The sequence below is a fragment of the Hyperolius riggenbachi genome, chromosome 7 (genome assembly GCF_040937935.1).
Source record: "Hyperolius riggenbachi isolate aHypRig1 chromosome 7, aHypRig1.pri, whole genome shotgun sequence".
Lineage (NCBI taxonomy): Eukaryota > Metazoa > Chordata > Amphibia > Anura > Hyperoliidae > Hyperolius > Hyperolius riggenbachi.
This window is the reverse complement of record NC_090652.1, coordinates 90,006,244-90,031,390: the sequence shown is the minus strand read 5'-3', so window position 1 is coordinate 90,031,390 and position 25,147 is coordinate 90,006,244. Positions and strand designations below refer to the sequence as shown.

Here is a 25,147-nt window from a genome sequence, read left to right as displayed (position 1 = left end):
GTAATCAGGCAGAGGTTCAGCAACTAATAAGGCAGATAGGCAGAAGTACAGAATCAGAAAGTGAGATCAGAGTTTAGCCAAGAGTCATACACAGGTAATCAGTACAATATAACAATATCCCAGTCTAGGTGTGAAGTCCTTGATATCAACACCTGGGATCTAGTCTAAGGTCTGAGCGCTAACACACGAGGTATTCACGACAACAGACAACCTCTGAATGAAGCCCGGAGGCTTAAGAAGCAGAGGAGACCTCACTGGCACGCCCCCCTGCGCACAGCCAATCCTGGGTGCCGTGGGTCTCCTCTGCGATCAGCTGACCGGCTTCCTCCCAGCATAAAGGTCCCGTCTGTGCGCGCGCCCGCGCAAGACGGTGACCCCCCTACAAAATGTACGTTCCGTCCTCGGCGTCCTAGACGCCGGGAGGACGGATGGTGGCGTGGAGGCAGCTGCGGCGGTGCTGTTCGCTGCAGCTGCCCCATTCGTGACAGGTAGCAATTTAAATATTCCCCTTGAAAAGCAATAGGTGAAGTTTGATTCACTTTTGTAGGTTCCACCCACTTTTCAGAATATTAATCCCAGTCACCCAGTGACCAACTGTGCAAAGTTTAAGAACCCTGCCATTAACAGTGTAAGAATGGCTGCAGTATACATTTTCCCAGTGAAATTTGTATTTGTCTCTATCCACTGATGGCCCGGCATTGCTCGTGTATGTATTTGACTGGTGTTGGCTCCTCCTACTTTTTCTAACCCTAACGCACAAACACTCAATGACCAAGTTTGTGAGCTTTGGGGTCTTTGGCATCAATAATTTGTATATTCCCATAGAAATTAAACAAATCAGATTGGCTGTTTGTGGCTGCACCCCTCTCCAGCATTTGAACCCCAATCACTTGACCAACTGTAGCAGGTTTGAGGCATCTGCTTTTAACAGTGCAAGAATGGCAGCAATTTTAATATTCCCCTTGAAAATCAACAGGTGAATGTTGATTGGCTTATTTAGGCTCCACCCACTTTTCTGAATATGAATCCCAGTCACCTAGTAACCAGCTGTAAACAGATGAAAAACCTTGTACTGTGCGCTCACTTATCAGCGTATGCTTAAAACTAAACAACCATATAGGAATAGTCCATGCACCAAAGTCCAAACAGATTACTTATGTGTCCATGGATCGCTGCACCAGACACCAAGCATATGATGTAATCAGATTCCTTTTCCAGAATGCTGCGCTCCCATGTATCTCAAATCTTCTTATAGTGAATCGCTCAAAGAAAGGGGGAAAAAACAGAGGAAACAAAACAAAGTGTGATACTGCTTCAATCAGCTTCCTTTTCACACCACCCAGTGCTGTAGCCTTTATCCCATACACATTCACCACGACTCATAGGGTTATACAGGTCCTCACCATGTGAAATGGCTGCCAAATCACAGACAGCAAACCAGCACCATAAAACACTCTCCCAGAGCATGCAGGTATCCACCAGATCATGCGTGGCCTCTCACCTCACTCCTAGCTGTCCAGATTATAAGACAGCAACAGCGCTCAATGTCTCAACCGGAACGTCCCCAGCAACTCTCCCAAACGATATTACTCCACTAGAGCAGACTCCTCATGTCAGCCTATCAACTAAAGGACTTGACATAGCGTAAAACCATTAACATTTATTAAGAATATAAAAGTAGTGCACTCACATGTAAAAAGTAAAATCAAGCATGTATCAAACAGAGCTCTTTCTCACCAGCCTCATACGCCTGTAGCTCCGCCCAAAGTTAGTAACCAGCTGTGCAAAGTTTGAGAACCCTGCCATTAACAATGAAGAAGGGCTGCAGTTTACAATTTCCCTGAAAAATCTGTTTTTGGCTCCACCCACTTTTTGTGACCTTGACACACAGTCACTACTTAATGACCAAGTTTGTGAGCTTTTGGGTTCCTGGCATCAAAATTGTGCTAATGGAAGGAGTTTATCCAGCAAGGAAATCTGGCTGTTTGTGGCTCCATCCCTTTAGTGAATTTGAACCCCAGTCACTTAACGACCAACTGTAGCAGGTTTGAGGTCTCTGCAATTAACAGTGTAAGAATCACAGCAGAACAGTTTCAATATTCTCCTTGAAAATCAATAGGTGAATTTTGATTGGCTCTTGTAGGCTCCACCTACTTTTATGAATATTAATCCCAGTCACCCAGTGACCAACTGTGTCAAGTTTGAGAACCCTGCCATTAACAGTGTAATAATAGCTGCAGTTTATATTTTCATTTTACCATTGAAATTAAACAAATCTGATTGTCTGTTTTTGGCCCACTCTGTCCCTTTTCAGAATGTAAACCCTAGTCTGCCAGTGACTGACTGTACCAGATTTAAGGCCTCTGCCCTTAAGAGTGTATGAATGGCTAATGGTTATTGGACTTCCTTACTAATCACCCTCAAACTGTCAGACTAGGAAAACAGACATCCTCCACCCTTACCCTGAGCACTGGCGTGCCACAGGGCTGTGTATTAAGCCCTCTCCTCTATGCACTTTTCACCCATGACTGCCAGCCTATCCATACCTCAAACATAATTGCTAAGTTTTCAGATGATACGACTGTCATTGGGCTTATATCAGACAACGAGGAAGCTGCACACAGAGAAGAAGTTAGGAACCTGACTGCATGGTGCGACATTAACAACCTGTTATTAAATACAAAGAAGACGAATGAAATTATTCTGGACTTTAGGACCACCAAAAAGACCACTCACCTACCGCTAATGATGCAGAGGCTGTGGAGAGAGTTTCCAGCTTCAAATTTTTGGGAGCCACCATTGCAGAGAACCTGTCCTGGGCTGACAATGCTTTAGCTCTAACTGGCAAAGCACAACAACGCCTCTACTTTCTGAGAAAACTAAGGAGCGCTAACCTCCCACAGAAGCTGCTGATTAATTTCTACAGATGCACTATAGAAAGCGTTCTGACCAATTGCATGACGGCCTGGTACAACAGCTGCACGAAGGCTACTAGAGAAGCCCTGCAGCGAGTTGTTAAAACAGCAGAAGCTATTATTGGCACTGAACGATTATCACTGGAACTTTTGTATAATACTCGCAGCGTGAGAAGGGCCAAAAACATTATCAAGGATAACACTCACCCTGGAAATGCCTTGTTTGAGCTCCTTCCATCAGGTAAACGTTTTAGATCAATCTGCACGCACACAAACAGACTGAAAGACAGCTTTTTCCCATCTGCCATAAACTTGATGAACTCTGAATCTTCTCTGAAATAATTAACACTGTGTACAAATTGTTTAAATATCTGTAATACCTGGCATATGTGTATAATTTCTTCTCTTCCTTGTTACTATCACTATGTTCCCTATATGCACCGTGGGGTTGTCATGAAAAGTAATTTCGTTGTGTTACACAATGACAATAAAGTAAATTGAATTGAATTGAATTGAATGGCAGCAATGTAAATATTCCCCTTGAAAAACAAAAGGGGAATTTTGATTGGCAGCTGTAGGCTCCACCCACTTTCCTGAATATTAGTCCCAGTCACCCAGTGACCAACTGTGTCAAGTTTGGAAAACCTGCCATGTAAAACATTAAGTTGTTGGTGCCGCCCAATTTTTCTAACCTTGACATACACACTCAATTATCAAGTTTTTTAACTTTGGGGTCTTTGGTATCAATACTTTGTATATTCCCATTGAAAAACAAATCTGATTGGCTGTTCGTGGCTCCACCCCCTTTAGTGAATTTGTATCAGGTTTGAGGCCTCTGCCATTAACAGTGTAAGAATGGTAGCAATGTAAATATTCCCCTTGAAAATCAATTGGTGAATTTTAATTGGCTGTTGTAGGCTCCACCTACTTTTCTGAATATCAATCCCAGTCACCCAGTGGCCAATTGTGTCAAGTTTGGGAACCCTGCCATGTAAAACATTAAGTTGTTGGCGCCGCCCAATTTTTCTAACCTTCACATACAGTCACTCAATTATCAAGTTTATCAGCTTTGGGGTCTTTGGTATCAATACTTTGTATATTCCCATTGAAAAATAAACAAAATCTGATTGGTTTTTTGCGGCTCCGCCCCCTTTCTGAATTTGAACCCCAGTCACCTAGTGACCAACTGTATCAGGTTTGAGGCATCTGCTATTAACAGTATAAGAATGGTAGCAGCTTAAATATTCCCTTTGAAAATCAAAAGGTGAATTTTTATTGGCTGTTGTAGGCTCCACCCACCTTCCAAAATCTTAAACTCATTCACCCAGTGACCAACTATGCAAAGTTTGAGAACCCTGCAATTAACGGTGTAAGAATGTTTGCAGTTTATATTTTCCCATTAAAATTTGTTTTTGGCTCCACCCACTTTTTGTAAACTGAACACACAGTCACTGAATGACCAAGTTTGTGAGCTTTCAGGTTCTTGGCATCACAAATGTGTGAATGGAAGCAATTTATCCACCAAGGAAATCTGATTGGCTGTTTGTGGCCCCGCCCCTTTTAGTGAATTTGGAACCCAGTCACCCAATGACCGACTGTAGCAAGTTTAAAGCCTCTGCCATTAAGAGTGTAAAGGTGCACACACACATCAGACTATAGCCTTTGGAAACTGGAAGATCACAGACCAATCTTACCACCCTTCATGTAGTATGAGAGCCATACTCTACACAGTCTTTTCTATGGAGCTGAACTCCACATCAGAAAAAAATCTTTGCAAGATGCTGCACACACAGATGCTGTACAGACACAAAAGATCAGTATCTGCAAAAGATCTGTTCCTGCCAAAGATCCGTTCCTGCAAATTGCAATGATAGTCTATGACATCTGCAGATCATCATACACACATGATTTAACTGACATTCATCTCCTGCATGCTGTCGCTGTGAGTTGCAGCTCTGATGAGTTGCTGGTGCCGGAGCTAAAGGTGATTTATTACAGTTGGTGTCGTGAAAACCCTAGGCCAATCCCAGGTCATTGATTGGTGATCCAGGTGGGCACAAGAGTCAGTCTAATTGAGACTTCTCGAAGCAGCGACTTACATCTCTGTGAAGCAAGCACAAGAGAACATGAGAAACTCAGAGCGAGCTGAGCTGGAAGAGTTAAGAGCGGACTACGGAGGCCAGAGACGAGAAGTGCAAAGCTTATCTAGCAGAGATAAGCTCTGTGCGGAGTGAGTCGGGAAAATCCCAGCGGCAGGGTCGATGTGGGCACCCTAATTGGAGTGGACGTACGCCACACATAGGGGAATGCAGTCCAAGAGAATGGGTTTGGCCAGATCCCATTAGGACCTTCAGCGCATCCGACGCCTGTGAGGAAAACCTGAGCCAAGATTGCTGGGAGACTCAGAGCTCGTCTCTGGTACAGAGGCCACGCACCGCAAGAGGTTTTGATAAGGAGTTTGGCGAATATGGAATCGAGCAAGCTGCAGTGCTGGCAGCAAAGATGGAGATGTCAGTCGGATAAGCGAAAAGTTCCAGATACCAATCTGAGTTTGGAGAACAGCGAGATTTCTGAGATCGGAAAGAGACTGAAAAACGAGATTTCTGAGATCGGAAAGAGACTAAAAAAAAAAACTGACTAAGCAAAGCATAATGCAAATTGCTAATGTTTTTCTTTCCCAAGGAGGTGCTCTGCTAATGAGTACCGTGCTGATGGTGATCCTAGGCTGCCATTTCGTCCTAGGAGACCGAAGAGAGGACATTCTCAAGAACAATAAGGGGTTAATGAGAACACAAGACCCAAGCATGTTAATGTTTGGAGAAAAAGGTACTGATCCTTTCCCACCTCCCTCTGATTGGCACAGATGGGCCAAACAGGGAAGGAGGAAAGGATCACTTGTGCCAGGGGGAAACAAATTTCATGGCACAATGTTGGGGAAGGGTATCGAGAGCAGGGGCGTATCTGGGTAATATAGCGCCTATGGCAAACACTGAAATTGCGCCCCCCCCCCCCCCCCCTCAGTCAGAGCCCCCTTCCCTTTTAAAAACAGCATCATTTCTTGTGTACATGTGTTATGGTTGCTTGTGTGTTTTGGTTCAGGATATTGCTGAAGTTACTTTTTGGGAAATGGCTCTTGTTATTCTCTCTGTCCTCTGTTCTAACACTAAGCATAGTGCGCCCTACATGCATAGGTAGTCATGTTAGGTAGTCATGTTCCCCAGATAACAGCATTCATCTGATCTGAGGTCTGAATGACATGGAGGCATGGAGGCAGGCAGGCTGGTGCAGCACAGGGGCAGGCATGGCGCCCATGGTGCTGTGGCGCCCGTGGCACAAGCCATGCCTGAGCCCCTCTAGATACGCCTCTGATCGAGAGTCAGGTGTGCTGGAGGTGTGAGGTTGGCAGTAGCTTAAATCTGCTGTGGAATGTCACACTCCCAAAACCAAGGTACCGATTCAAAGTTTTGTTAAAAGGTACAGTGCAGTACAATGGGTACATACAAAAGGTGGAGTGTGTTGTTCAGGATTACCTTGTCTTGGTTATCCAGAGTGAGATGGGTCCAGATTGGAGAGGAACGAGCAGTAAACGTCACTTCTCCTACAGGAGAGACCCAGGGGACAACATCACCATCTGAAGTTACCAACAGAGGGTGTCTCTGGAACAACTATACACACGTAAAGGCTGGAAAGCCAAGGGTTTGTGGTTCTGGAAACAAGAAGTAAAAATCGAGATCAAGCCACATTTCCAGGTGACAAAGAGGGTGGGGAGAGCGATCCCGAGGGAGGGAAAGCCAACACAGGGAACCCCATTCTCACTACATGGGTAACAACAGGGGACAATATTACACAGTCCATATGCAGCCACTTATCCTCATGCTAGATGGGTAAGTGAGGATGTACTCTTAATTGAAAGATTGCAGAGAGTACATTCTTCCCGACCTCAGGTATGCATTTTTCCTCAGGACATAAGGGGGGAAGAGGTCCAATCAGGACAGTTGGGGACATATTTTGTCATGGAGAAGGATATTTTGCATGGAAGCACCGAGGGAGAAACCCAGGTAGTTTTTCCAGTAGTATCCCTGGGTACCCCTGTTGCCTCAACACATGTCTTACACCATGACCTGAGAGGTCAACATTTTTTGGTGCTAGACGGGGAGGTGAAACAAGTAGAGTTGTCCTCATGCGGGCAATTCTCACAGAGGTACCTGTGTTTGCCGGGGCAAGTCAAATTTAGTGAAGAAGCCTGCTGGCTCAATAACACAAAATGCGAGGCTACCATTCAAAAGATCCACCCTGAAGCCAAACCGATAGTTCCGGTGGCTGAAGGAAAGGTTTGTTTTTTTAACATAATGTCTAATGACACATTCAAGTTACACTTTCATAATTGTTCCGATAAGGTGTATCTTTCAAGGGGAACATATTGTGTGAGCGGAGATCCCATATGGATCAAGTCATCCAAGTTTGATGACGTTATTCCTCAAATTGTTAAGAGAACTCTAAAGTTCAAAGCTTCACGGGAAGTTCCCCTCCTGAAAGATAACACGACATGGGACAAATGGGAACAGGTTTTGACCCAAGACGACCACACTTTGTCACAACGGTTAAACAAACAGAACACTAAGTTAGAGGTAAGATTTCCCCATGATCCAGGTGATCTTAACGAGGTAGAACACAAATATAAGCAGGTGAGTTCCAGTCTGACCTGGTGGAAAAGGTTTCCGGCGATATTCCAGGGACACTCGGACTGGGTAGAATTTTTTCCTACATCCACTGGTCGTTGTGACGGGGATGACAACTTTGGGCATCATTCTACAGGGGAGGTTTGTGTGTGAAATTACGCAAACAACTTAACACGTTCAAGAGGTTGGTGCCTCATAAACAATCTCATGAACAAATATTTCCAAATTAACCCCCCTGGCGGTATGAAAAATTCCGCCAGGGGGCAGCGCAGCAGTTTTTTTTTTTTTTTTTTTGAAATCATGTAGCGAGCCCAGGGTTCGCTACATGATAGCCGTCCGCTTCGATCACCTTAGGCGATCTCCGATCAGGAAATCTCGTTCAAATCTCTCGTCCAGCAAAAAAAAAATTATGTAAATCGACCCAGCAGGGCCTGAGCGGCACCCTCCGGCGGCTTACCCCGTGTCCAGCACGGGGTCCTGCTAAGGAGGTTAAAGGATATACAGGGTTACGGGTATAGGTTTAGTAGTACCTTTGATTGTATAAAGGCGCTCTTTTAGAAGGCACCTGGTACTGCTCCATGGTTTAACAGACAATCAAGTTTCACTTTTCTGTGATCATGCAAGGTTGCAAGTGACGCAAATGCTGAGAATGTGGTGTAGAGGGACTTAGAAGTAGGGCATCCCCAGAGAGCCTGTCACACTCACCATAGTCGTCCGTCTCGGCTTCCCCGTGCGCGTCCTGCAGTGCGCGTCCTGCAGTGCGCACGCGCGGGGGTTCGTTTGGCTTCCTGTGTTCTCTCCCTGCTAGGCGTTTGTTTGTGACTGAATGCGCACGCGCGCAAAACATTGCGCGCGCAGTGCACTGCGCATGCGCGCACTCGCGCGTGCGCCGAGAAGAAAAGTTTGCATGCGCAAAGGATTGCGCACGTTCTGCGCATGCGCAGGGCGTTAATTTTGGCGCCAATAATCACTATATAAGCAGCACTGCCCTTGACTGCAGTGCTGCTCGTTCTGATCAGCTTAGTGAGCCGTCCCGGTGAACCATTGTGCCTTTGTTGATTGATCTCCTGTTGTGACCTCTGCCTGTGACCCCGACTTCCGCTGATTGCCGCCTGCCTCGACCCTTGGATCTGTCTTGTGTACTACTGCTGTCTGCTGCCTGCCCCGACCTTGGCTTGTGACCCCGACCTTGCTGGATCGCCGCCTGCCCCCGGACCTACTGCTTTCCTCGGACTCCGCCTACTCCATAACTAGTGTCACCTGTTCTGCTAACCACTCGTTGAGACCTGGTAGGGCACTAGGCAGCTAAGTTCCACATCCCCCTCCTGGGGGTGTGGTCCTGCACCCCCTCAAGGGAGTGTGGGTGAAGACCGGTGGTCACCTCCACTACTGGGTAACGTCTCTTCCTTCGTGGGAGGGTCAACAGGGACTGAAGAGAAGTCCTAACAGTAACGAGCAACCAAGATGGACACTAATGGAGCTCGTACCCCGGTGGATGAGGTCCAGAGAGGCTACCAAGAGATCCGTGATCAGCTTTGGGTGGCTATTCCCGTCTCCGAGGCCGTTTCCGCTCCTGCCGCTGTCTCTGCTCCCGTGGCTCCTCCCCTGGCTGGGGATAGAGTAGTTCCAGTGGAAGGTGCTGCTTCTCTTCCTCCTGAGCCAAGACTGCCACTACCTGAACGATTCTCGGGGGATCGTTCTAAATTCCGATGGTTTCAGAGTGCCTGCCGTCTTCACCTCTCCTTGTTACCACGGACGTATGCCAGTGAGGAAATTAAAGTCGGGCATTAACTCTTTGCTTCAAGGGGAACCCCAGGCCTGGGCCCTTCGCCTAGTGGAACAACAACATCCGGCCTTAGGGAACCTTAACACTTTCTTTGAGACCATGGCAGAGATCTATGACGACCCAGGGAGGGCGGCATCTGCCGAGAGTGCTCTCCAATCTCTCAGGCAAGGAAGAAGACCGGTAGAGGACTATGTGATGGAGTTCCGCCGGTGGGAGGCAGATGTCACCTGGAATGATTCCGCCCTGAGGTTCCAGTTCCAGTTCCGTCAGGGGCTTTCTGATACTCTCAAGGACGAGCTGGCCAGGGTAGGAGTTCCTGACTCTTTGAAAGACCTGATCCATCTGTCCATACAAATTGACAGATGGCTGAGAGAGAGAGGTTCGGAGAGGTCCGGTTCTGTTAGACCAGCCTGGGGTGTACCTAGTCCCAGACCCATGCCTTCTCCAGTTCCATCTGTTCCTCATGTTGAGGATGAATCTGAGCCTATGCAAATAGACCTGGCCCTACCGGCCATTTCACCAGAGGAAAGATTGCGCAGAAGAACTTCCAACCTGTGTCTGTATTGCGGGGCCCCGGGTCAATTCCGTATCAACTGTCCGGTCTGACCTTCGGGTGAACCTGAGTTTGTGGTGTGTACTAGTGGTACTCTTTCTCCTCCGTTTATCTCTTCTCACGTTCCACTCACTCTCTTGTTACAGGGGCCACAAGGAAAGACCGTCCCAATTAAAGCTATCGTGGACTCAGGATCTTGCTCATGTTTCCTAGATCTTCAGTTGGCGCAACAACTTCGACTACCCGTTCATCAAAAACGCCAACCTCTGGTCATCCAACTAGCAAATGGATCTGCCATTAGCTCGGGTCCCATCACCACGGAGACCCTACCGCTTCTTGTCACCATTCAAGGGGAGCATCAGGAATACTTAAGTTTCGACTTGATATCCTCTCCGCTGTTTCCCGTGATCCTGGGAATGCCTTGGCTGAGGACTCATAACCCCGCAGTTAATTGGGTTTCTCAGGAGGTGGTTTTCCAGTCTGACTACTGTCTACGTTCCTGCTTCCCTCGAGCAGGAACCTTGTTCTGTCTGGACTCACCCAAGAAAGATATCATTCCGGTGGCCTATCACAATTTCTTGGACGTATTTGACAAGGCTAAAGCAGATACTCTTCCTCCTTATCGTCCATATGACTGCCCCATTGATCTGCAACCTGGAGCTCCTATTCTGTTTGGGAGAACGTACCCTCTCTCTGAGCCAGAGACTTTGATCCTGAAGGAATATATCGAGGAAAACCTCAACAAGGGGTTTATTCGCCCGTCCACGTCTCCTGCCGGAGCTGGAATATTCTTTGTCGAAAAGAAGGATGGTTCTCTGCGACCCTGCATAGACTACCGGGAGCTGAATAAAATCACGGTCAAGAACCGCTACCGACTTCCCCTGATGCCTGACCTCTTTCTACAACTCGGTTCTGCTTGTATCTTTTCTAAATTGGATTTGCGGGGAGCCTACAATTTAGTTAGAATCCGAGAAGGGGACGAGTGGAAGACGGCTTTCCGCTCCCGTTTTGGACATTTCGAGTACTTAGTAATGCCTTTCGGCCTGTGCAATGCTCCCGCCACCTTTCAGCATTTTGTCAACGACATCTTTAGGGATTACATTGATCACTTCATGGTAGTGTACTTGGATGACATCCTTATCTTCTCCTCCTCCCAAGAGGAACACCGGATGCACGTGAGAGGTTCTGGCCCGCCTTCGCACCCATGGGTTATACGCCAAGCCTGAGAAATGTGAATTTGATAAAGTGAACATACAGTTTTTGGGTCTGAAGATTTCCCCAGGAGGAGTAGAGATGGATCCTCAAAAGGTGTCAGCTATTCTGGAGTGGCCAGTTCCAGTGGACCGCAAGTCTGTACAACGTTTCATTGGCTTCGCCAACTTCTATAGAAAATTCTTCAAAAACTTTTCGCAGATCGTAGCCCCTATTACTCTACTGACCAGTACAAGCAGGTCTTTCCACTGGACACCCGAGGCTCAGTCTGCCTTTGAGAAACTCAAGTCTTGTTTCACCTCAGCACCCATCTGGAAACACCCGGATCCTGCAAGAGCTTTTGTCTTGGAAGTAGATGCTTCCGAAGTCGCTATTGGGGCTATCCTTTCCCAGAGGTTCGGGCCAAAGGCCATCCTTCATCCAGTGGCCTTCGTTTCCAGGAAACTCAGCACAGCGGAAATAAATTATGACGTGGCTGACCGCGAACTGTTGGCGATCAAAGCAGCTCTTGAGGAATGGCGCTACCTTCTGGAGGGCGCGGAACAACCAATTATAATTTTTACAGATCATAAGAACTTGCAATATCTCCGAACTGCCAAGAGACTGAGGCCACGTCAGGCTCGGTGGTCACTCTTCTTCTCGAGGTTCAATTTCCACTTAACCTATCGCTCTGGATCTAAGAATGGAAAACCCGATGCCTTATCTTGCATGTATCACCCAGAGTCGGCTCCTGATCCTGTACCTGAGAACATCCTGTCTCCACAACATTTTTTACTCCTGCAATCTAGTTTATTGGACTTCATTAAACAGACTTCCTCTTGTTCCAGCAGTAGACCTCCTGAACTCCCCATGAGAGATGGTCTATATTACTTTGATGACCAAATTTTTGTCCCCACTAAAGCACGCCTACAGGTACTCCAAGCTTGCCATTACAGCAAACTGGCGGGACACTTTGGTGTCACCCGCACACAAGAGCTTATTCGAAGAAATTTCTGGTGGCCTGAGTTAGCCAAAGACTGTTGCTCCTATGTCTCCTCTTGTGAAAGGTGTGCACGGTCCAAGAACACTTGTTCTAAACGTTGGGGACTGTTGAATCCTCTTCCTGTGCCAGCCCAACCATGGAGCAATATCGCAATGGACTTTGTGGTCGACCTACCTCCCTCTGAAGGGTTTACCACTATCTTAGTTGTGATAGACAGGTTCTCCAAGATGGCTCACTTCTTACCTCTTAAACAAGTTCCATCTACTGCCGAGACCGCGCAAGTATTTATCTGAGAGATCGTTCGACTCCATGGGTTGCCATCCAACATCGTCTCAGATCGTGGAACGCAGTTTACTTCTCGTTTTTGGCAGGAACTCTGTAAGAAGTTGGGAATCAAGCTTTCACTATCTTCTGGATATCACCCGCAGTCCAACGGCCAAACCGAAAGAACAAACCAGACCCTGGAGCAGTACATCAGATGCTTCACTGCCACTGCCCAAGATGACTGGTATTCTCTGTTGGCCACAGCCGAGTTCGCTTTTAACAATTCTGTTCATTCTTCCACCCATTAATCTCCTTTTTTCCTCAACCTAACTAGTGTCACCTGTTCTCCTAACCACTCGCTGAGACAATCCCAGTAATGGGCACTAGGCAGCTAAGTTCCACATCCCCCTCCTGGGGGTGTGGTCCTGCACCCCCCTCAAGGGAGTGTGGGTGAAGACCCGTGGTCACCTAAACTCCACTACTGGGTAACGTCTCTTCCTTCGTGGGAGGGTCAACAGGGACTGAAGAGAAGTCCTAACAGAGCCTGGTTACATATAATTAATGTTATAATTTAAGTAGGCCTCAGTTATCTGGCCTGAGTTTTAGGTAAAAGGCTTGTTCGCAGAGTATACCTTTAAATACCTTTAAATAGAGTTTCTCGTGATGCAGGCAGGAGTATCTCAATGTCTGCTTGAAGCAGATGATACAAGCAGATACTGAGAACATGTTCCTGAAGGAAGGCCACAGGCCTACACTGCCCCAGACAAATGGACTACGAGAACAATCAACATAGGCCATATTTACAAAATATCACATTCCTGCAACTGGGACAAGGGGGCTCATATAATAATCGAGTAGGTGGGTATTATGACACCACGAGATGTCTGAGCCAATCGTAAGTTTTGGGGGACGGCGCAGATGAGGTCACATTTAACTCTTTGATGTTCATATAAAGAGGGAGCACGGAGGGAAAAGGGTACTGTACTCTACTTTCCAGCTATCCGTCTCTCTATGCTTCCTAGTTAGAATGCTAGCTTCCTGTATGTATGCTGTAAATATATGTGATGTACATAGGACCTAGGAAAGACCATTTATATTTTGAAGAAATCAAACTGTAACACAAGATGCTTAATAAACCCCTTTGAAAGGTGAAGAAGGCTGTCTCCGCTCTATCTCCTGTATGCTGTCGCTGTGAGTTGCAGCTCTGATGAGTTGCTGGTGCTGGAGCTAAAGGTGATTTATTACACACGGCAGGCTTCAGCAAAGAAACATGAAATGATCTCACACCTCTCATGCTAGCGGGGAGATCAATCACATATGTCACATCATTAATCTTTCTGGACACGGGATATGGGCCTACAAATCTGGGACCCAACTTGGGTGATGGTTGCTTTAGGGCCAGGTCCCGAGTAGACACCCACACCACTCTACAGACCGCCTCTTATCTGCCTGTTTTTTCTGAGTCTGGAAGGCTTTCCCCAGATTCCTTTTAACTAGCACCCAAATCTCCTTCAGTGCTCTTTGCCAATCCTCTAGGGCCGGAAAAGGAGAAGATGCCACTGGTATTGGGGAAAACTTGGGAGATCTCCCCGAAACCACCTGGAATGGAGAAAAACCTGAAGAGGAACTCTTTAGGTTATTATGTGCAAATTCTGCAAACGGCAGGAACTTTACCCAATCTGACTGTGCATCTGCCACATAACACCTAAGAAATTGCTCCAGGGACTGGTTAACTCTTTCGGTCTGTCCGTTGGTCTGTGGGTGGTAGCCTGATGAAAATGACAGGTCCATATCGAGCTGCTGGCAAAAGGCTCTCCAGAATTTAGACACAAACTGGACTCCCCTATCTGACACCACATTCTCCGGAATGCCATGCAGCTGGAAAATGTGCTGAATGAAGAGATCAGCTAATTCCTGGGCCGAGGGGAGTCCTTTCAATGGGACGAAATGAGCCATTTTACTGAACCTATCAACTACCACCCAGATGACCGTCTTGCCCTCAGACCTGGGGAGTTCCCCTACAAAGTCCATAGACAAATGAGTCCATGGTTCACTTGGCACTGGCAACGGTTGTAGCGTACTTACTGGTGCTTGACGAGAGGGCTTATTTCTGGCACACACAGAGCACTCTCTCACAAACTCTTTGCAATCGAGTGCCAAAGAAGGTCACCATACACATCTGGCCAGTAGATCCTGAGCTCGAGCAGCCCCGGGATGCCCTGCATTCTTATGGGCGTGAAACAACTGTAGGAGTTGTAAGCGAAAAGGAAGTGGCACAAACCGTACCCCTTCGGGCTTCCCTTCTGGGATATCCTGCTGGTAAGGCCCTAGAGTAAGCGCCCAATCCTGCCAGGTTTCCGTGGCTGCCACCACCAGTCTTTGAGGTAAAATGGTCTCAGGGGTTGATGGCTGAACTGTCTCAGCCTCAAAGCACCTAGATAATGCATCTGCTTTGACACTCTTACTGCCTGGAGTATACGTTATAATAAATCTGAACCTTGAAAAGAACAGGGACCAGCGAGCCTGTCCGGGGCTAAGCCTTTTGGCCCCCTCGATGTACTCCAAATTTTTATGATCAGTATAGACTGTAATCGTATGTTCTGCCCCTTCAAGCCAATGATGCCATTCCTCAAAGGCTAACTTAATGGCCAAGAGCTCCCGGTTGCCGATATCATAGTTCTTCTCAGCTGGAGAGAACCTACGAGAAAAGAAGGCACAGGGATGCAGTTTGCCATGAAGGCCAGAGCTCTGAGACAGCACAGCCCCAACCCCAATGGAGACATGGATGAGTAGTGATTGGTCCACCCGAGGAGCGGATGAGGCACAGTAGGACAATGTATACTTATCACTCGTGGAGCGGGTTATTCAGACTGTATTGCAGCAGATGATCACCTGAGGGGCAGGAGATCAAGACTATACTGCAGCTTCTGATCACCTGAGGAGCAGGTGATGAAGACAGTAACATAGTGACTAGTCACCTGAGGAGCAGGTGATTAAGACTGTACTGCAGCTATCAACCTGAGAAGCAGGTGATTCAGACTGTACTGCAACTATCAACCTGAGGAGCAGGTGATTCAGACTATACTGCAGCTATCAACCTGAGGAGCAGGTGATTACTTAAACTGAGAATCCCTCACCAGAACTAAGCTCACTGGTGAGGGCAGAAGAGTCAGACAAGCAGGATCGGCAACACACGGACAGATACGGTACAAAGACAGAAGACTGAATCAGAGTGAGGTATAAGCTGAGTCGGCAACTAGATCAGATAGGCATAGGCACAGAATCAGAAGACAGAAGAGTAGTCAAGGCTAGCAGAGGGTCATAACAAATAATACAATTCAATTAGTACTTTAAGCTATCAACAGAATCTGGCTAAGTGTAGATCCCCAGCTCCTGCTGGTTCTAGCACACTTTCGGATCTGACTAAGGGTCTGAGTGCTAACACGTAGCATATGCAACAGCAGACAAAGAGCAACTGACAGGCAGGTCCTATATATACTCAGCGCGCTCTACAGCGCCGCCCCAGTCACTCAGCCAATCCAGAGCACTACTGGAGTCAGCTGACCGGCTGATCAGCTGACTCCCCTTCTAGCTGTATAAAGGTCCTGTTGCCTGCCCTCAGTCTATGTGCGACTGAGGGACCAGGCAAAACTCCAACATGTAACCGCGCGGCGGAGGCCGCCGGCTGAGACGCGGATACGGCCGCCATGCGGCCTCTCCGCTATCCATTACAGAGAATCTGTATAAGTACAAAATGCAAAACAGACATCTTAAATAGACATTGCAAATACACTAGCACGGTGTCCTGAGAATAACAGATACTTAAAACCGTTGTAGGTGACAGAAATAAGTAAACGTGACCATTAAAAGGTGAGTGTGAAATAACTGGGCTACAGGGGTCATTCGGGTGTTATTAGAGCATGTATAATCAAGTAAGGGTAAGAGAAGTGTCAGGAGAGATCAATCAATCATTTCCCTGGCCTTGTCAGACTCTCTAAAGTCTATCCACACTGCCCATTTAACTACAAAGGCTTCTACGTTATTTTGTATTTCCGTATAAAGATCTTCCATATGCATAATATGATTAAGTTCCCGGGAATAATTCGCTCATAGTCGGCACCACTGATAACTTCCAATGCTTTGCAACGAGAAGCCTTTAATGGCAGATGTTTTTCCTGGGAAAAACATTTATGTATCTCAAAAACCTTATTACAGAATGGTTGCAAAAGTGGGCAGTCCCACCATATATGAGTATAGGATCCAGGGGCTGATAAACATCTCCAACATGTGGAGGATGTATTGGGATCGAATTTTGCAATCACAATTGGAACATGGTACCATCTAGAAAAGAGCTTGAAATTCCTTTCCTGGAGGTTTAATGAAGTGGAGGTGTTATGTATCGGTACAAAGCTCTTTTCCCAACTCTCAGCCAGGAGAGCAGCGATATAAGAGGACTGTGTTTCATAGAAAGATTACATTTTTCTCGTAAAGAGTACCAGGTCGTGAGGACTGAGTGTGACCAAAAGGCCATATTACCAAGAATCGCCCTTTTATCCGATTACAGCCATAATGCTGCTCTGGGATCAATTTGGGAAAGGGAAGCATTCCTATCTTGAAACCAATTTAATATGAGTCAAAAGATTAGCTTGATAATAAGTTTTTATGTCAGGAAGGCCCATGCCCCCATTTGTTTTAGGTCTAGTTGGAAGTTTGAATTTGGTCCTGGGTGGTCTATGATGCCAGATGAACTTAAAGTGGATTCGAGACGAACTTTTACTCATTGCATAATTGTGTTCCTTTCCTATTGTTTATAGGGCATTCCTCAAGCCAAATACTTTTTTGTGTTTGTTTTAATGCTCTAATTCCTTATAAACTAAATAAACCACGCCCACGGGTTTTCAGAGAGCCAAGGCACTTTCAGACAGTAGCAAGGGCTCATGGGAGCTCAGTCTGGGCAGGAGGAGAGGGAGGTATTACTAGCCAGAGATTTCAGAGGCAGAGGGGAGGGAGTAGGAGGGAGGATTCGTTTTCTTTGCTCAAGATGCAGGTAAGCCTGCCTCTGTGTAATGTTTACAAACAACATGTCTGCTGTCATTGTATCACAGGAAGAAATATTCTTATTCTATTAAAGCTGCTTGCAGCTAAATTTGCTGTGTAAACTATCTAAACTTTAGCTAAGATATATAGACAAGTTACTTGTTATAGTTAGTTTTTCATCTCGGATCCGCTTTAAGTAGCAATGATTGAAGACTGTGAATAAAAGGTGTCGGGAGCTTGATTGGGATGGTTTGCATCACATATAGAATTCTAGGGGAGTATGTCCATTTTCACAACATTTATTCGGCTTGATCAGGAGAGATGAAGTGCGTTCCAACCATCCAGGTCTTCCTGAATTTAGCTGTCATGGGTAGGTAGTTTAGTGTGAACAGTTCAGTAAGATCTCGTGAGATGCGAATGCCTAAATATTTTATGTTGTGAGGCTCCCATCTAAAGGAAAATGAAGCTTGTAATGATTGTACCAGGGGTTGAGGCAGGGAGATATTGAGTAGCTCTGTTTTGCCAATATTTATTTTGGAATTGCTCAAGTCGCCATAATGTTCTGGCTCTTTGAGTATGTTTGGGAAGGCTATTATTGGGTTGGATATGTATATTAATAAATCGTCAGCAAAAAGAGATAGTTTAAAGTGCCTGGCACCTCTTACTAGGCCCTGAATTGCTGTGTTTTGCCTCAAGGCTACCGCTAAATGTTCCATACAGATTATGTATAGAAGAGGGGATAGTGGGCATCGTTGTGTCGTTCCATTATTTATTGTGAAGGCGTCCGACAGGGCTCCATTGACCCTAATCCTGGCTGTAGTGTTTTTGTATAGGGCCATGATTCTATCTAGGGACTTGGGTCCTAATCCGATTTGGGAAAGGCACGACTCCAAGAAAATCCAATGAACCCTGTCGAACACCTTTTCCACGTCTACTGACATGACACAAAGCGGAATCTTTGATTTCGAGGCCTGGTGAATGATGGATGCTGTTTTTAGGGTTTTATCCCTTGCTTCTCTACCCATTACAAAGCCTTTTTGATCATTATGTATAATGTTGGGAAGGAGGGGTTTAAGTCTTTCTGCTATAGCAGCATAGAGGGAGCTATTGTGGCTGGGAACGCGGATAATCACTCGCGTTCCCAGCCTGTCGGTCCTGACGGCAAAACCGGAAGTGGCCGCCGGTGAGGACAGGAGGATTGGAGGGACACGGCGAGGGCACCGGACAGCTGCAGGGGGCTATTGGAAGCCCAAGGTGAGTAAAACTATTTTTTTTTTTTTTTTTGGCTTAAGGTTTACTTTAAGGTGAAAAATAAGTAAACTTTTGTGATTCAACTCCCTCCTGCCATATTAAAGTCAAAAAGCTCCATAGGGGTCCCAACTGAATATGATGGAAGATCTTTCCATTATGATCATAGCAATAACAAAACAATGTTGGTTTTTTTTACTACTTTTCCCACTATTCATACTTTAAAATAACTTTTCACTTTCCTCCTGCCTCTCTTTTTTTTTTTTTTGTGTTGTTTTTTTTTTTTACTGTACTTTCTAAAATATGTGATGGTTCGAACTATAGCTGTTAAAATAACTATGTTTTACTCATATTATGTTCATTACATTGGCAAGGCAACAGCTTTGGTATGTAATTTTACATGTATTCTAGAAATCGTTACTGCCTTTCCTACTGTGTATTTCACCGTTGGAACCATTCTAATAAAAAGTTGAGTGAAAAAATAAATAAACGTAAATTACACCTTTCCTGGAATTAAACTTCTCAGTACAGATCCCTCACCCAGCTTCTTCCAAGCTTACTCATGCCATTTTCTATTTGTGCCCAGGCATATTCAGGACACAAAGTACCAAACCACTTTACTATTTATAGTGAGAAAATGACTCTTATTTTACTGTGAGGAATGCTGCGGTTTGATCCTTCAGCCCTGTGACAACTGACTTCAGACTGCTTTATACAACAGACCTGTGTACTATAGGCAAATTTTGTATCTCCTTGGGAAGCATCTATTATAAATAATAGGTGTGTCTGATAGATTAACTTCAATAAACCCCAGGGACCTGGGGAAAAAAGGGACAGAAAATACCAGGGATGCGGAGTCGGAGCAATTTTTGGGTACCTGGAGTCGGACTCGGTGGTTTCATAAACTGAGGAGTTGGAGTCGGATTATTTTCATACCCACTCCATAGCCCTACAAGGGCTTTGGAGTCGGAGCAATTTTGGGTACCTGGAGTCAGTGGTTTCATAAACGTTGGCATTGGAGTCAAATGATTTTTGTACCAACGTGGAGTCGAGGAGTCAAAGCAACTTTGGGTACCTGCAGTCGGAGTTGGTGGTTTCATAAACTGAGGAGTCTGCGTTAGAGTCGGATGATTTTTGTACCTGCTCCATAGCTCGACAAGGGCTGTGGCGTCAGAATTGGAACAATTTTGGGTACCTGGAGACATTTGGTGGTTTCATAAAGCGAGGAGTTGGATGATTTTTGTTTTGACCCCACAGGGTATGAACATGCCATTTTATTGGACACTGAAAAGGCCAATGAGAGCTTGGAACTTGAACCAACCAAAATAATCATTATTGCATTTGATTGATTGAATAAGAAAGCTGCATGTATTTAAATAAAATGAATATAAAATTTGAAGCAAGTTTAAATTTGTAGTATTGAAATCGGTGGCTCTTTACAGGGCAGGTGAGGGGAGATAAAGCCAACCCAGGCTTATCTCTCTGCTGTAGGTAAATCTACAGAGGACAGGGGTTCTCTGTTACCTGATTTTTCAGCAGCTATGCAAGCTGTTGTAGGGAGTCAGAGAACACAGCATGGGAAATGTCGTCAGCACTTTTCAGGTGACAGTTGCAGGCAGGGCCGGCACTACCATAGAGGCAAGTGGGGGCAATTGCCCCAGGCCCTCTGAGCGCTGCCGGGCCCCTGGGCCAGCCAGCTTAAGAGCCCTGGGGGGGGGGGGGGGGGGAGGAAGGTGAATTTGCCATGAGGGGCCTCCAGGTTACTTTTGTACCAGGGCCCTATTGTGGCTTGAACCATCCCTGGTCGTAGGAGCTAAAGAAAAACACTGACATATATAATAACAGGCTATTGCATTTCAGCCTTGCCATACTGTCTCATTCATTTCTGGGCCAGGAGATGCACTGTAATGTGCACTGTAATACGTGATGCAGCCTCAGTAGCTCAGTGAGCGTGTACGATGCCTCCAGGCATAGTCTGGCTTTGCGTCTTCACGTTATCGCTTACCAGGTGTTTTGTGATGCCTCCTCTTCCTTCCGGCCATCAGTAACATTTCTCACGGTGTGACTGTTACAGCAGCTCTCGCTGAATACAGAGCAGGCTGAGGCAGGGAGAGAACACTCACTTCTCGTTCCTTTTATTTAAAGTCTTGGAATATTACAGAGCACGTTTGATAAGGAGAGCAGTAGACTAATACATCGTTCATTGTGACTGTATTGCACATCTTGCCACAGCTTCCTTTTACATTTATAAAACCACACTATAGGAAAGTGCTGTGATTAAACAAAGTATATGGAATAGATTGAATAATGTGGCAGTGAGACACCAGAATGTCTGCAGGTCACAACACCGTACTGCCTGCACTATGTGCAGCCCCACCTCCTTTCTTTCTCGGCTACAGTCGACTTTAGATGTAGCAGCAGCGTGCGTACAAAGCATGGAGCAGCTCTGTGGAACTTAAGAGAGCACAGAGACAGGTGTGAGCACAGTCCTGTGCCTCTGCTGTGTTCTAATAGAGAAGGAAGTTGGAAAATTGCAGAAAACTTCACTTCCCCCTTTGTTACAGATGATAGCTGTCGTCATTATTATCTGTATTCACTGGCTCCTGTAACACCAAACTGATTATGCTGCAGAGGCCAGTGGATACAGATAACAATGCTTACAATCAGCCAACTCCTGTAGTGATAGAAGAAGTAGCACAAAGGGAGGTCTGGACAGATAAGCCAGCTGACTTCCAGGTCTCGGGGTGCTCATGTGATAGCCCTCGTAAATCCAGTTACCTTTATTTCTCACTGAAGTATATTGCTCTCTCTCCATGTCTTTTTCACCCTCTCTCCCTGGTATATCCTCTCTCCCCTTTACGCTTGTCTATCCTCCACAGTGCAATATGTGTGTGTATTATGTCAGTATGGCCCAGCAAAATAGAATAGTGCAATCCAGGTCCTGTACCTCTCACCTGTTTCTGTGTTACCCTCCCCCCCCCCCGTTCACTCTGTCATGTGCCTCTCTCTCTCCTACTCTGTCATGTGTGTGTATCTCTGTCTCCCCTATTCCTGTCTCTCACTCTTCCCCCCCCCCTCTTCTTCCCCACAGAAACATTGTCTCATTCTAACTACTATCATGTACAGTATTTACATCTTCCATCTTCTGCTGCACATTATAGAGTAAATAGTCATGTCAAAGACTGTCCTCACAAGCTAATTCTACCTTAATCATAGTCTATTGTCCTACCATATTAGTATTTGTGCGTGTCTGAGAGAGACTTTTCAGGGGTCCCCCTTTTGAAAACCCTGGCTTTGCCTTTAAGACGGATGTTGGGATTCATGGGTTTAAATACTTACCTGCCATGACGTCTTTGTGTCACAGGTGACGGCCGTTCCCCTCCTTGGCAGTGCAGTTGTGGCCATGTTTCCGAAGACTGCTGAAGCTGTTCAGAAACCTCTGCCTGCACTGCTGCGGCCTGCCACCTATTAGGCAGTGGCTGCCGAGCTGGGGGCGGACTGCGCAGGGCTGGTTCTGTCATGAAGTAAGGTCAAATTGGGCTCAAAAGATGTTGTTCATCCTTGGCATCCGGGTCGTCCTCGATGCGTTGTTATTCTGTTATCTGTATAGGGAGATGATCCCATGCGGATAAATGGTTCCTGTAGTTCAGGTACTCCTCACAGAGGGTGTTTGGCTCCAATGTACCTGTAATTAATGATGTTTGGATAGGTTTTATCTTTATAAAAACTTTATAATGGAAGACTGGCTAGTAAGAATAGGATTCTACGGCCTCACTTGGTTTTCTCATTTAGGACACTGACCCAAGAGGGCTGCGGTGAAGCTTGTATTAAATGATTGGGCACAGGAGAGGAGATGATTATTTTCCAAGTTCTTTCCTCTCCAGACACAAACTGAACACACCAGGTGTGCCAAATCATTTAATACAAGCTTCACCGCAGCCCTCTTGGGTCAGTGTCCTAAATGAGAAAACCAAGTGAGGCCGTAGAATCCTATTCTTACTAGCCAGTCTTCCATTATAAAGTTTTTATAAAGATAAAACCTATCCAAACATCATTAATTACAGGTACATTGGAGCCAAACACCCTCTGTGAGGAGTACCTGAACTACAGGAACCATTTATCCGCATGGGATCATCTCCCTATACAGATAACAGAATAACAACGCATCGAGGACGACCCGGATGCCAAGGATGAACAACATCTTTTGAGCCCAATTTGACCAGTCTGACAGTGGTCCACCTTAACGGGTGAGTGCGGTCCCAAAGGGGACAAGTTATCTTCATTACCTATCTACTTTGAAGTGGAGCGCTTTCTACATACACGATATTTACAGAAGAGATTTGCTATATCCTGCAGAAGGGCGCATACAAGCAGTATATCAACAGGAACTATCTGAACTATTTGATTTTGTTAAAGAGACTTTTTACAGATTTGACACTGGTTTATGAATATTGTAGCGCTATTTGTTATACACACCATGAAGTAAGGTGAAACACTTGCATAGGGGTGGCCAGAGCCTTTGAAGAAAAAAAAATGCCACAGCCCATTTGTCCGAGGGTTGTAGAGCAATCACCTGCCTGGAGGGATGACGCCAGAACAGGTAAGTATTTAACCTAGCAGCCTCAACATCCGTCTTCATTAAGACAGAGCATTTCATGGCAGGCGCTGTCATTTTTAACTTTGGCATGCTTTAAGTCTTTTTAGGTGTATCATATTGAGTTATCAGTGATTTGTTCCTTACACTTGCCCTTGCCTTGCTGCGGTTTGTAGACTGCATCCTTATCAGACACATTGCCTCCTGTCTTGTCCTCTGCCTGATGTTTGTTCTCTTGCCCTCTGGCATTTTCCTGCAGCTTGATGAGGTCCTCGGGGATCAGCCGGCCTTGAAGGAGAATGTCTTTGCTCTCCTGAAGCAGTACGCTCAGGAGCGGAAGGTGGACCGCCTGGCCTATTCCCTCTCCATGATCCTCACAGAGGAGTCTCAGCACAGTCTGATTGACAGCATCAGGTAATAAACTCCACTGTTCTCTGGATAATCTAAGTGCTGGTGTATGTCACTGTGTCACTCATACTTTTTCTGTTGGCTAACTTAATACATTTCCAGAAGCAAGCTTTAAAAAATTCTCTCAGTATCTTTCTACAAGGCAGGATGTTACGCAAATAACTGAGAATTGCAAACTTCTATACGCACCCAATGCAGTGTACATTAGGAGCAGCTCAACTCACAGGCTTTAATTAAAGCGGAATATAACCCTGCATTTCAACTTTGCTCTAAAACATTATTTACAGCATATTAAATGCAAAAAGCATTTTTTTTTTACTAGACCAGCATTGGAAGGGTTAAACACAGAGGTTTAAAGTTCCGTGGAGAGATATGCAGAAGTTCAGATTGTTACATTCTATTTAGTTATATGTATCTTTTGAGAAATGTTACACACTCTTTGGCTGTCCTCCAGCTCCTTCTCAGTCAGAGAGATGAGTCACATTCAACACTTAGATACATTTATGTAAACAAAATGTATCTATGTCAGCTTCGGATGCGTCTGCAGAAATCTCCAGGAACTTTAAAGCACTGTGTAACCCTTCCAATGCTGGTCTAGTAAAAAAAATGCTGGTTGCATATAATATACTGTAAATAATGTTTTAGAGCAAAGTTGAAATGCAGGGTTATATTCCGCTTTAAACTGATATATATATACAATATATATAACCGCATATATTAGGTAAGGGGTGCAAATATAGAACAGTGGGGTTATTACTTTATCACTGAGGTAGTCCATTGGGGTCTGAAAACAGCACTATTGACTGCTGGCTGGATTTATACATTTAGTCCCCTGAAGGACGACTGTTTTGTGCTTCCCAACCCTTTTACTGATACAGCCTCCCTTTTCTTTGTGTATCAGCTCCCCTTATGTGCTGTGAAGCAGCCCCCCCCCCCCCCCCCTCTCATTCAATGTGCAATCTCCTCTTTTATGACATGTGCAAAATAACAGCATACGGAAATGTTGGGCATCTGGGAAAAGCCGTAGTAGACTATAAGTAACATTTACTGATATTCTATTTTACAATGGCAATTCTTATAATAGTAAAATGTTCCTGAAATTTTACCACAGCTAAATCTAGCCCTACTCTTACACAGAACCCTCCGATGCCTAATCCTAACCACCCTCCTGACGATGCCTAACCCTACTATCACACAGAACCCTCCGATGCCTAATCCTAACCATCCCCCCTGACGATGCCTAACCCTACTCTCACACAGAACCCTCCCCCCTCCGATGCCTATTCCTAACCACCCTCCCCCCCGACGATGCCTAACCCTACTCTCAAACAACCCTCACCCCTCCGATGCCTAATCCTAACCACCACCCCCGACGATGCCTAACCCTACTCTCACACAGAACCCTCCCCCCTCCGATGCCTAATCCTAACCACCACCCCCGACGATGCCTAACCCTACTCTCACACAGA

The 25,147-nt window shown here is 45.8% G+C and overlaps 1 protein-coding gene across 2 annotated transcripts in view; it reads left to right on the top strand.

The window, feature by feature from the left end:
* The window catches only part of GRID2IP (Grid2 interacting protein), a 300,286-nt gene that overhangs the window by 88,693 nt on the left and 186,446 nt on the right, over nt 1–25,147 (top strand). For both annotated transcript variants that reach the window (XM_068244297.1, XM_068244296.1), the window contains one exon: nt 23,530–23,684. In XM_068244297.1, coding sequence (XP_068100398.1) covers nt 23,530–23,684 — 155 coding nt within the window. The remainder of the gene's footprint in view (nt 1–23,529; nt 23,685–25,147) is intronic.